The 13569-nt window shown below is 39.3% G+C and overlaps 1 protein-coding gene across 2 annotated transcripts; it reads right to left on the bottom strand.

Moving 5' to 3' along the window:
- Positions 1–594: 594 nt before the first annotated feature.
- BROX (BRO1 domain and CAAX motif containing) lies at positions 595–12402 on the bottom strand. 2 transcript variants are annotated; one of them, XM_010193817.1, is made up of 12 exons: positions 12274–12402; positions 11369–11475; positions 10042–10138; positions 8661–8756; positions 7951–8023; positions 7487–7592; positions 6847–6936; positions 5946–6031; positions 4550–4631; positions 3347–3497; positions 1748–1907; positions 595–1249 (listed from the first exon to the last, which is right to left on the bottom strand). In XM_010193817.1, exons 1-12 carry the CDS (start codon positions 12372–12374, stop codon positions 1163–1165), a joined length of 1236 nt encoding a protein of 411 aa, XP_010192119.1. In that variant the 5' UTR covers positions 12375–12402; the 3' UTR covers positions 595–1162. The 2 variants fall into 2 exon arrangements, with proteins under 2 accessions (XP_010192119.1, XP_010192120.1); XM_010193818.1 differs by lacking the exon at positions 8661–8756 and having other exon boundaries at positions 1163–1249; positions 12274–12374.
- Positions 12403–13569: the final 1167 nt, after the last annotated feature.

Raw genomic sequence — 13569 nt, 5'->3', positions numbered from 1 at the left:
TGCTCAGCACTAAAGAATGTTATCACATTTTCCACATTAGGCAGAAATAGAAGAAGCAAGTTCTACAAAATACTTTCCTTCTCAGTCTTGACTAGGCTTGGCTTTTGACAAGTTCTCTTCATAAGGGGCTGATTTCAGTGCAATACTGCAAAAACTGAGAAATAGCACTGTTTATATATGGCATAAGAGCTTGGTTTCCCAGTTGTGCCATCAGTTCTTCAGCTCACATTCCCTCCCTGTTCTCCTAACAGCTTCTTACAGACACTACCCTCATGGAAACACAGCATCTTACTTATAATTCCATTACCTTATGCATGACAACTTCACAAATTCAAATGGAGCTTTTCTAGCACCAGGAGATTTTCTGTCTGCAAGCTTTCAAACTTACCAAGTTTTTCAAGATCCAAAAACTTTGAATGAACGACACCGTGATGCATTACTTTTAAGCATTTTCATATTGCTTGCTGCATCACTTTCACATACACTTTGATATTAAAGGATTTTAATTTAAGGACAGACAAGCTCAAGTACCTCACTACAAATTCTGATGCAAGAACCCTAATCTATAGAGGAAAGAACAGAGGCTAATCATTTCAGAAGAACGTAAGTTGTGCTACGGTTATGCAGAATTTAAGGGTTTTTAAGTTCTATGAAATTTCTGTGAAATACCATAGGGGTGTTACAAACCAAACCCAGATTTTCTTCATTCACTACAATTAAGTGAATTGGAACATAACAGGGTGTAAAGCCTGAATGACAAAACCTGAATAAATATAACTGTTCATGCAAACTCGTGTTTGCAGAATTTGACATTACAGAGCATATGAATTACTGGAAAACCCCTCAGGTGTTACAATCATGATACTTCCTTTGCTCTTTGTGGGTAGAAACTAAACCCACAAAAAGAAACTCTCTAGAGGCACAAGAGGGACATTTAAGCCCACTCATTCTATGATATCCTACTAAAACTAAAAATAAGTCAGGTATAAATAAACTCCTAGAAATCCACCACATTCTCAAGCAAGATAGACGCATACTAACAAAAGTAAATTAAATTAGTCCTCTAAATTAAAAAAGAAGAATCAAGGAAAGGGAGATCAGAACTAAAGCCCCAGAGTCAAATTAATATAGTTTCAAAGTGAATTCAAAGCACTTATGGCACTTAAGAAATCTGGCACCCACTGTCTTTTTGAGGCTTTATATCTGGTTCCTTCAGAGGTTTTACTTCTTCATCTGGTTTTGGTTTAGCCTGAAAAAAAAGAAAAGAAAAAACCCTGAATACCACAAGTACAAACCACTGTGTCTGTACAGTATTTACGCACAGCTAACTTTACATATTCTAGTCTAACAGTCCCGTTCCTTTTCAAGGCTGAAGGCTTTAAGCAAGCCTCAAGCAAGGGGGAAAAGGAAATATTCTCTATTTCAGCATCTTTAAATAAATCGTTTTCTAAAAAAGAATCTTTCTATAGCATTCACTCCTGTAACATTGCAGCATCTTATACACAGTAAAACATTTTCTTCTATTCAGGACTTAGAAAAAAAATACTCCTAATTTCCAGATGCTGACAGTGTGGCAGAGACGTTAACTGACTTGTCTCCTGGCACAGCAGAAACGTGAGCTCAGGTGGTAGCCTTGTGTCTATGTCCTGCATTGAGCTGGGGAGCATTACAGAAAAGCAAAGCAGCAACTCTGTACTAAACACAGAATAAAGCTAACAGGAAAGAAGAGTACATAAGATTATCTTACAGTGTCATCCTTTGGCCTCTTGGTGAGATCAAATGCTGCAAGTGTTTCAGGAGTCCAGTGTGCGTTCAGGGCAGGGAATTCAAAAGGAACAGGCTCTACTAAGCCATAGTTTGCTTTCAGTTCCAGCTGGGGAGCCTCTGCTGGCACCTTCTGAAAATAGCTGTGATAGAACACAGCAATATATTGAAAACAAAATGCACTATCTCTTCAATTCTCATTTGCAATTCTAAATAAAAACAATCTGGGTTTTTACAGTGGCCACCATTGCAGCTCTCTTCCATTTCATTAAGGCACTGTCTACCATGCATTCTGCCAGCAAGTTTCACAAGAACAAAAGCAACTACCTGTTGGCAGTAACCCCCTAATAGCCAGGTGAGTATATTCCTGCTTGATAACCATTATTCCCACTGCTTCAATAAGAGCACCTTTTGTCCAATAAGACCTTCAAAATCCAAACGAGGATTTAAAACACTTACCGAGAAAGATGAAGATGACAGCTCTTCTCTTAAATCAGTCTTAACATGCCACAGTGCATAGTAGCAAGGACACTGCAACACCCACAAAAACTTGCTACAACACAGAGCCTGAATAAGGGCATAAACCTACCCTCGGCAAACCAGCAAGAGCAGAAAACTTCAACTACCTTACTTACTGCTGACAATGCCTCACCTCCTGTGAGCTCTGTGCAGCTCTGCTCACAGCAGAGCTCTGTGCCTGGCACATCTCCCAGAACAGCCACTGGTTACCTGGTTTCTCTTTCAAAGTTTGTTTCTAGAGGGACATGGATTTGTTGACTGTATGCTGCTGTTGTAAGCTATGACAATGGTTATCAGAACCAAAGCAGTGCAGAGAATTTCTTTTCCTATTTGCAGGTGAGCTTGATGTACTTGACAATCCTTTTCATTTAGTCAATTCCCCTATTTTGTGGGTCTCTTAATATCAAAAAGGAAAACAACAAACCTATTGTGGAATACTACATCATAAGGGGAGGGGAGGGGAGAAAGAAATGAGCAAAAGAATTCTAAAGCCAAACTAATTTTGCTATTTTAAACTGCTTCCAAACTCTTTTTGGAACTAACAGAAAGCCCTATTCACAATATTAATTATTCTTAGACTGGTATCGCTCCTAGCACCCTAAGCATATTCTTCACTGAAGGCATGACTGTGTTTTGACTTCTCTGCTACAGAATGAGCTACCAGTCTTCTCTGTTTCTCCTCCGTCCTCTTTTAGCTACTAAATCGCAGCAGTCAGAGGGCATTAGAGCAACACAGCAGCCTCTGCAGGACTTTCTTTTGGGCAGAAGGAAAATGAAAAAAGTGGCTGAGGAATGAAGGAAGAAAACTGCTTAAACTCTCCAGCATGTCAGTCCAACCTACCCTGTCGAACTGCCATAGAGAACAGAGAGGGGTGATAGCACAGACCTGTAGCAAATATGCTATAAGAAAATTAATGAGAAATTTGCTATTTTGTAAGTTACAATACATGGCCAAAAGCAATATAAGAACTGGAGGGTAAAATATACCATCCCATCTGGAAACAAAAGCAAACAAGGTATTAACAGTTCATACAGAGTACTGTACCAACCACCAATTACTTACATGAATCCATTCTCTCTCTGGCATTTTTCTAGTGTGTTCTTAATCAAACTTCCTAATTTCCTGAAGAAGAGATGCCCAGAAGGTTTGGCAGTAGTCCCGGGCCCTTTGGTTTCTCCATATTCTTTGCACAATGCTTCAGCCTTGGCAAAAACTTTGCAAGAAAGAAATGTAATAAAAATAATTTACATGACTCTATTAAATCATGGTTCTGATCTACAGTGCTTCAGTTCTAGGAGACACCAAAATCCACACAGGCATCTTGCTTCTTAGAAACAAAACTAAACTAGCTCAGAGGCAGCACTTCCAGCCAAGATTTAGTGAATTAAAAAAGAAACTAAGAATAGGAAAAAAAAAAGACAGCTTTTAAGGTAGGAAGATGAAGGAAAGTATTCTTACACTGGGACAAAATGCAACAGTGAGCCTAAGAACTGTGCCACATGGTAGGGAAAAAGAGTGGGTATGAAGGTGTTCACACAGAGTTGATGCCCAAAAATAAACACTTAATATAGAGTTGGAAGAGAAACACTCTTCTCTGAACAGCAGGCACATTAAAAAAAAACCCAGTATTTGTTTTACTGCAAGTAATCCGACTTAGTTTTTCTCAATAAATTCTTCTACTTATTTTTTAAATTAATACTAAAAGTTTCCAATTTAATGATTTTTTTATACATTGTGGTACAGTTATGAGGCACAGGCCATTGGGGTAGCAATAGCTCTGAGGAAAGAGGGATGGGCAGAAGACCGTGAACTACTGCAAACTTCTCTTAATCTACCTTCCAAATGAACAGAAAGAAAGCAAGTTACTGAAACCTGCTTAAACAAACAAACAAACATGTTTTAGCTTTACTATTTAATGTAAGGCGGAGCAACTTTCAAAGCAGAAAAGGCTGCAGTGTCTTTACATCCAGACTAGAAAATGTGAGGACCAGACAACTGATCTCTACACTGTATTGCAGGCAGTTCAAAACCAGTCTTTAACCGGCTGAGAAGTGAAGGCGAAATTTTCTGCAGCACTGTTAGGAAAGACAGTCTTTGATACAGCAAAAAAAGAATATAGTGTCTTTACTCAAAAGCGTGCTGGATTTTCATCAGGAGACAGAGAAAATCTTACGTTTATGGGAGACCAAATAAGCATGTTACAGCAAAATAAAACAGGCATGCATGCATCATCAGACCCTGTAAGGCAGTCTCAATCACACTTACATTTTTCTGATTCCTGCAGAGATCTGATTGCTTCCCCGCATTTATCACTCGCCAGTAAAGTCTGACCATGATAACAGTACGCCTAATGGGAGAGGACAAAATCATTACCAATGTCATCGGGCACTTCCTGCACCAATTCACTTCTCTTCCTCTTTATGTCAGAGCTGCATCTCTGTGAAGCTGTGAACCCCTGCAGATAGCTGACAATTTGGGATTGCAAGTCAGAGCAGCATTCACTGATCACTAAGTACATTTACACTGAACAATGTTCAGCACAAACACTTGAGCTAGGTCTGAAGCAAGCTGTCTCAAGCCTCGCCAAGTGTAACTTTGAGTTTCATGAAGGCTGTTTTACCAAAAGCACTAGTAAGTAGTCTAGTTCAAACCTCTCTCTCACTGTATTAATGTGCAGCACTAAGTCCCATCACAGAAAGAGGATGAAGCCCAGCCAAGTTTACAAAGCAAAGACTCAAAACCCAAAACTACTAGAACACTTGAAAATCGAATTTACAACAAGAATCACTAAATCCAGAAGACATGAGGCGTTCTGCTGCTTGAGATATTTTGCCATAGTCCAAATAAATTTTCCACCCCAAAAAGGGGGTTCCTTCAGACTTATGCTTGAAGATAGTACTGTATTCCAGTGAGAACTGAATGGCCTCTTTTCTGTTACTCGGAGTTGCTGAGTTTAAATACTAAATACCATAGGGAAAGGAACAATCCCATGAACCATGCATACCTTCCTTCAATATATCTCACAATACAGCAAGTGTTACCCAAATCTACCACTGCTCACATTATACAATTTTTTAAAAAGTACCACAGCTTTGACCCTTCCATACCTCTCAAACTTCTAATATGGCAAGCAGCTGTTAGCTACGGGTTTAATGCAAGAGAAAGACAATTGTGCTAACTACTTAGTTTGGACCTTTCTTACAGTACGAAAGAGCCAGACAACAGGCTGTGGCAGGCTATAAGAAATAAACAGCAAACTGCACAGTTGATGATCCCAAGAGTGCCACTGCACTTGCTAAGAGATCCGTCAAGCAAAAAGGAACAGCACTCAGAATGGTACCTAACATTACTTGATGCAGTTTCATTCAGGGCCTTCAAAAAGATGGTCGGCTCTGACTTATGCCTGGAATGAAACTGCGATGCACATAATGGAAGATAAGCATTATGCTCAACCTGAACTGCTTCACTTAATGGTAAGTGATCACAAACCCACGCTGCAGTAATTTCACTTGGCTCAACAAAACCACTTCAAATGCCACTGATACTGCTCAGTCTCTCTTCACACCATGGAAAGGAAGTCAAGGCAACACTTAGCCCCTATTCCCTCTCCAACCCTTAAACAACATTAAAAACGGTGACTAATGTCAACCAAAGTACTTACATAGGCCATGTAGAAACAGGTCTTCAAGTTTAAGTACTTCCTCCATTTACCTGCATAGGTTGGATCCAAACTGGATAATGTTTGATCTGTGAACACATATGTAAAGTTATTCTTTTAAGACATTTCCAAAAAGAAAAGCCACACACACACTCAAAGAACAGAATTCTTAAACTTAGCAATAGGTCTTAACTGTCAAGTAGCCAGAAACAAGTGACATAAATTAATCCCGCAAAGGCACAGAGAAGCTATGAGAAAAAAACCCAAAACATGCAATTTATTGAGCTACCATGCAGTTGTCCCTAGAATCCCTGAAACTGCTGTCCACTAAGTTTGGAAGGCTAATTTTCCTAAGTATTTTTAGGCAGCATTTCAAAGCTTGTTCCTAGTTAAATTTCAAGCAGTGACCTAAGAAAGCCTATGTATGTTACAATATTCCATCTCTTATATTGACTCCCGTATTCTTGCACTTTGCCCACTTGCTGCAGCAAGCCCACAGATCAGCTTACTCATCCGAAAGGATGTATGTAATTAACCTGCTACACACTGTATGGTCTGAATCATAATCTGCTGCCCAAAGACAGTTGAAACACCCTCCATTTACATCAGCCATTAGTTTGCTGCTATTACACATCATCAAGACATTACTCTGTCTTGTATCTCCCCTCGCTAACATTTCCTGCCATTAGCTACAGAAAAAGATTCCCACAAAAACAAAAGGCCTCATCAAAATATAGCTGTTTCACTGACAACTGAAGTTTTAAATCTGCTAAATAGAAGCTAAATATACGAAGTGCATCCACTGAGAAACAGTGTCAATATCACAATTGACGGGCGGGTGAAGTGTCTCTGCTGGCAAGACTGCATAAACCAGGTCACTAAGGATACAAAACAAGACACTTACCAGCTTTTTGGTAGAAGTTGGCTGTTTCATAAGCAAGAGCAGCTATTAGTCCTGGATTGTGTTTCAGCTCAATAGCCCGAGCAATTGTCACTGAAAAAGAATTGCACGTCACAGTACTGAAGTTTAATTGAAATTGTCACATCAAATCAGCAGAGGCATTTAGCATTTAAAAACCCACGCATGAGCAGAAAACAAGTATTGTGCAGTCAAGCACACTGCAGAATAAAGACAGATTGTTTCTTGGATAGAATGATTCCAAATTAATAGAAAAGCTGAAGGAAGGTTAGTCTGGAGAATGGCTAGGAAACAGAAGCTGCAAATATTTTAAAGTAAAGGAACTGGGAATTTATGTTAGGCAAGTATGGTGGTGAAGGAACTGCATGAAAGGAAAAACAAAGAGGGGAGGAATGTCACACAGGTTCTTCCAAAGTCGTTAAATTTGTAATATCAGACTGATTTTTCCCATTTTCCTCCTCTAATTATAATTTAAGTTTCTTTAAAAGCAACCCGCCCCGCTAAGTCACAGTACTTCAGGAGAATAAAAAACTGGCTTTTCTGCCAAGCAGACTTCATGAGGCACCAAAGAAACCCACAAAGACTGCCATTCCCATCCCCAAGAAACATGTTTATTTGAAGATACCTTCTTGAGCTTCAGCTTGGCACTGGATGATGTAGGAGTCTATAAGTCGAGCTTCTAAATCTCTTCCCTTTTCTACAGGTGTAATCAATTTTGGAATATGACTTTCCTAAGTACAAAGCAAATCTCTGAGTTAGTTTAGGCTTAATACCATTGCTGCCAGTGCAAAGCAAGTCCCTTATTGCTAAATGGATGGGACACTGAGTGAGGGTCCAGAGGCAGCTGGCTGCACTGATGCACGTACTACTGGACAGACAGACGGATTAGTCTTCCACTGCCATCAGGACAGAGTAGCAGGGTTGTGGTAGCACAACATATTAAAACCTTTCTTCTTGCTGTATCATTCAGATAGTCTGAGGTATTTGTTTATTCTGTAACCTTGTCAGAAAAGAAAAAGATTTTCTAAGACAAAAAGTCAAGTACTTAGAGACAACTTAAAGAATGGACACCAAAGACAGTTTTTCTACCTTCAAGTGTTTAAAAATCCCAGCTGCTATCTTCAGGCTTCTGTGAACATCTTTTGCTTCATCTTCTGTTATACTAAGAATATAGAACCAACCAATGAAATTTTAGTTAGAATGAACCTCTAGGTGTCTTTCAGTCTCACCTCCCGCTTTGGAACAGGACTATCACAAACAGTTCAGCTCGTTTATGGCTTTGTCTAGATAAATCTTGAATCTTTCAAGAAAGGAGAGGCCACTGACTCTAAGAAACCTGTCTCACTGGTGTGCTACCTTAATGGTAAGTTTCTTACACTGTACTATCATTAAATAATCAAATAGAAAAAAGAAACATAAGACCTTGTAACAGCTTTCAAGTAAAAGGTAGCCTCAGTGTTAAAAGCCAATGCTTTAGAAATCTGCAAGGCTAAAAGTCAGCAAAGCGATGATTTTGAGAATCTCAGTTTTTACCTGGACATTTAGAATAGTATTAGTTTATTCACAAATGATGCTTTCTCTATACCACAGTCATGTGGTACAAGTACATTTTGTGCAGAGATGCAAGAAGGGATTGAAATGCGCTTGGACATTACAGCACATGAATGAAGGCCAACTGCCTCCCTGAGCTCCTACTGTCTCAGCTGGACACGTACTACAGCAGTCAAAACTCAGAACCTGCTAAATTTTGTGGTGGAATATTGCTGCAATGGACTTACTAAGAAAAGGAAAACACTTACTCTTCTTTTCCAGCAAGTCTTGATGCATACTTCGTGTACCACAGAGCTACATTAAATCCCATGGAAACCAGTTCAAATACTGCATCCTGCTGGGCACTAAAGAGAGACAGGCAAAACCCCCCAGACAATTTAACATTTTCCATTTTGTTCTGACAAGCTCTCTCTGCTGATAACTCACATAGCAAAAGTTGACATTTCTCTCCATAAAATATTTTTCATTTAAGAAGTCAACAATTTCCAATTCAGAAACTGCTACTTACTGAACTGCGTAGAAAAGACTTCAGTTTTTGCTTATTCCCTTTAGAGCTCATAATTATAATTTCTCACATTCAGATGTCTACCCTTCCCATGTGGGAACTTTTATTTTAAAACAGTGACTTGAGACTTGTTTAGCTTTGGGTGTGGCTGACAATTTTCCATCTCTTTTTTTTTTTTAAAATTGCTCATTTTGCGGAAAGCCTTGCTCTGGAATGTCTACAGTTGTAGCTGCTAAGTTAATAAGTCACAACCCATGACATTTCCCTCAAATGAATGTTATGGCAAGTATTTACATAACTGCAGTCAAATGGCATGTGCAAATCGCAGAAATTTCAGTGGTCTTTGAAAAGAGTGAACTAGCAATCACAAGCTCAGTATAGCTTAGGAACTAGTAATCTTTAAAAAGAAATGTGTAGGAGTAGGGAGAATAATGTTGGCACAAGAACAAGTGTGTATGACCATGAGAAAATCAGAAGAGTCCTAATCAACAGATTGTCTTCCAAGGGAAATAAAAGCTTTGAGGAAGTCAAGCACTTCTTCTAAATAAAGCCTGACAAATGTGTAAGCGTGTTTATACAATGCCATTACCTACAACAGCAAGAGACAACTGAATGATCCAGAAGGTTACAGATCAATATTCTCACTTAAAACAGCAGCTTTATTTGTTTGTACCAGGAGTACATGTACTAGGAGCTTCAGAGGTCAAGAACCAAATGAGATCTTCAGCACCATTTGCACTTCAAAAACTCAGAAGGTATTGGTCAGGCAATAGTGCCAAATGAAAACGTGTTAAACTGTAGTAACCTATGTTATCATATTCAATTCACCAATACTCTCAAAGTTCTTTGTACTGCTCTAGCCAACTCTAAATACAGTTTGTAGATCAACTAAGACACCTTCAACCATTATCCAGTGTTATCACGCCTCTACATAAAAGCAACACAAGCTTCAGAACACTTAATACACTGTGGCAATAATCAAAAATGCATAGCAATAAGTTTTTGGAAACTACATTTTGCTACACTTCTAAGTTTTCCTTCACACCTGTGCTGGCACATGTGTATATACATAGGAGACCAGAAGAAAACAGCTGCATATGGCGTACTCATAAAAGCATACATACCTTGGAACTTGTCCTTGTAATGTGTCTGTCCACTTGAAATTCTGAATATATCTCAACTTGCATTCTTGGGAAGAGTCATCCAGTGAAAGGATAAAACCTAAAAAATAAAAAAATGTACCAATAGGCAATCTTAAAGTAAAAAATGGAAACAAGTAGTGAAGGAATGGGGGTCAATGAGAATATGGACATAGATAAAGGAATGTTTGCTGTACCACTCAAAAACCCCATGTTACTTCCTGAGGCTTTTATTCCTCAATACCTTGAGAACAAAATGTGCAAAAACCCAAACTGGCTACTACAGGAAACTCCTTGCCCAGCAGGTTAACAACTCAACCCTGTAAGTCTTGATTGCTCAAGGAAAACCTTGTAGATGTCTGTGTGCCTTGCATAGTCCTGGGAGTTGGACTGACCCAGATACAGGATGGCTGCTGAGGCTGCTCCAGGTGAATGAGTGACTGCCCCTGACACTGTAGTGGCTACAGGGAAATTCCAGAAAAAGCTGCCTGGTCAACAGGAAGAAGAAAAAGATGCAGAAGGTTGTAGCAACCAGCATGATGCTTTCCTGAAGAAACTCTCCAAATCTTGTCTGCAGAAACATGGACTGTTATCTTACCTTTATCGAGAATGCCGCATGAGCTTACACCCATCCATAGACCGAGGGAACTACACCAACTTGAACTGCTTCACTTCTCGTAGACTAAAAGATCACAGCTTTCATGAATCAGTTTCCTTGATTTCTAAAAACTCAGTCCTAAGAAACTTGTCTGAGCACCTGACTACTAAGAACTATCAAAATATTGGCAGGAGGCAATATTGGCATCATCTTAGGTGAACATCTACTGAAAACGTAGATACTATGCTAAAGAGCACCTATATATACACTGAAGACAAGCAACAGCAGAAGTGCAAGCTTGCAAGAAGTCTGTTATCTAGCATTAGACAAACCAGAAGTTTACACTGAAAAGCAACTCCTATCAACTAATTAATAGACTCAATTTATATTTAAGAAGCAATTTCACCACAATCTTAGAGACAAATAATAATTTTCTCCTCCAGGCACAAGCAGAGTGGAGTTAAAAACCAAGAGGACAGGACTGCTAACACTTAGTACTGGCAGGATCAGAAAGGACACTGAAACTTGTAGAACGGGCCTGGTGAGTACTCATGACTGGTATCACGAATAGAACCCATGAAGATGCTCTCCTTCCTGAAAAGTACAAACCTTCTTTACAGAAGATTAGCACAATACACATTCTGAGAGGTGTCATTAAAACTCAAATTATGTCTCTCCCCATGTACTAGCAGGATTGCTAATAAATGTCCCTACCTTGCAAGAGTGAGAAGTACAAGTCAGTTGCATTCTTCATCATTTCTGGATTACAACTCGAGTCTGTAAACAGCTCCAACAGCCGGGTTCGAGCTAACCTCAAATCACTGTATGGAGGGGAAAAAAAAAAAGAAAAAAGAAACCTAAGAAATTCTATCAAAAAATGTACTATTAAGAAAGTACCTACCCACATATACCAACATCCTTTTGGCTAAGAAAGTGAGGCTAATCATTCAATTTAGCAGAGGCAAGGAAAGATACTTTACAAGAAAGACATCAATAAATACAGAAAAATCTTCCATTCGCCTCTGAGTACATACAACTGACTCTTTTAGTTTAGACAGCCATAGATAAGATGACATTTAGACAGATGGATAATTAGTACTCATTATCAATCTATTGTTCTAGCACAAACTAAAATAGCCATGGCTTTATCTACGGAGAGGTTGAGCGCAGGGGCAGGGAAGGGATGTAACAAGTAGGAACATTCTTCAACATTAGAATGGGATGAGCATATGAAGAGATAAGAATAGATCTGCAAAGTAAGCTGAGATCTCTTTTCATTATATTCCTATCCACAGTAGAACATTCATGCCTTATTCACTTATGGAAATTACTTGAAGTAATCTTTTGCAGAAGAATGCACAGTCATCAGAAAGACAACGAAATGTTTAGTCTTTTGCCTCTGCAGTATTATAATAGGCCTTGCTATGCACTCAAGAGACTTGAAAACTGGATAATTCATTCTCTGTAATGAAATGTTCAGTGTTTTCGGTGTCTTATTGTCTCCCAGCCTACACAGCTCTAGTCAACTGTAGAACAAAAATTGAAGAGTAACCATTACTTCTAAGGAAGTCCTCCAAACTGTGACAAGATAGAATGAATTTAGTCACAAGTACACTTACTTGCAAACCTTTGCTGCAGCTGGAGTGGTAGCTACCCCATAAAAATTGAATGAAACGGGAGCTGTAGCCTTCAAAGGGTTGCGATGAAACCAGTGGGTCATTTTCTTTCTGTAGTTTCTTTACGTCAAATCTAAGGTGTGGAAAGAAATGAACAGCTGTAGAAACAGGTAAACTGAGGTGCTATACATGTCATGTTCACAAAAATATATTCCAAATGTAAACAATTAGGAAATAAACTTACAAAGCTGTATACATAATGACAGATTTTTTTTCCCATTTGAAACACTAAATTTTCATAGGCCTTGTCTTCAAGGTCCATATGCTTAGTTTGTGAACATCACTCTGATGAAATAGGTATCTTTGCTGAGGCAACTGTTTTAAGTTGGGCAAAAGGCTGTAACCTTTTTTGTGTTCTATATTATCGTATACTTTCTCACCCAAAATCCCCCGTATTTGTTACCTCCTGCATAAGGCTGAATATTTTCTGTGTCATTTATAGGTGTAACTCCATTCATTGAGGTCATTACATTGCGTCTGGTCAATCTATTATTAGCTTTTATTTTGGCACTGCTGATATTGATGAAACTGCAATTACATAGTAACTCTTCCTGAAAACATGGATATAGTTACAGATGTGCAACAGACCTGGGAGTCTGGTAAGGTACAGCTAAAACAGATCATTTTTTTTAATCCTTTACCTCAGTTTCAGAGAGCTTTTCTAACACAAGCACACTGATCAGATCTTTTTACAAGCTTTCGACAGCAGTGCACGGTGGGAAGATGAACCATAATGGGCACAAGTTGAAATGAGGGCAGTCTGTACTGGATACAAAGAGAAACTTCTTCACCGTGAGGACAGTTGAATAGAGGAACAAGTTGCCCAAAGAGGTTGTGTGGTCTCCATCCTCAAAGGCTTTCAAGATCCCATCTGATAAAGCCCTGGTCTGACCTGGCAGCTGACCCTGCTCGAAGCAGGGCGTTGGACTGGACACTTCCCAAAGCCTCTTCTGACCCAGACACCTCCCAACCCTTTCTGACTCTGTACGTTCATCGTTATAAACACTTTGCTGAAACAATACTATGTTCAAAAAAATGAGATTTGTCAAGCAGCGACTCTACTCCCTGCCACCGTCCAGGTCTTCCTGACCGAGCAGGTGATTTGTCTATCGTGTTAGCACCTGTCACGACATCTTCACTCACCCACAGAGGTGCTGTGACACGGCTCAGTCGCACCCAAGGCAGGGGACAGCGTGACAGCCACTTAAGATCTTCCGTGGCCGAGCCACCCTTATCCCC

This window comes from Mesitornis unicolor, unplaced genomic scaffold (assembly GCF_000695765.1).
Source record: "Mesitornis unicolor isolate BGI_N332 unplaced genomic scaffold, ASM69576v1 scaffold10061, whole genome shotgun sequence".
NCBI lineage: Eukaryota > Metazoa > Chordata > Aves > Mesitornithiformes > Mesitornithidae > Mesitornis > Mesitornis unicolor.
The sequence above is the reverse complement of the archived record's forward strand: the minus strand, read 5'-3'. Positions and strand labels throughout refer to the sequence as shown.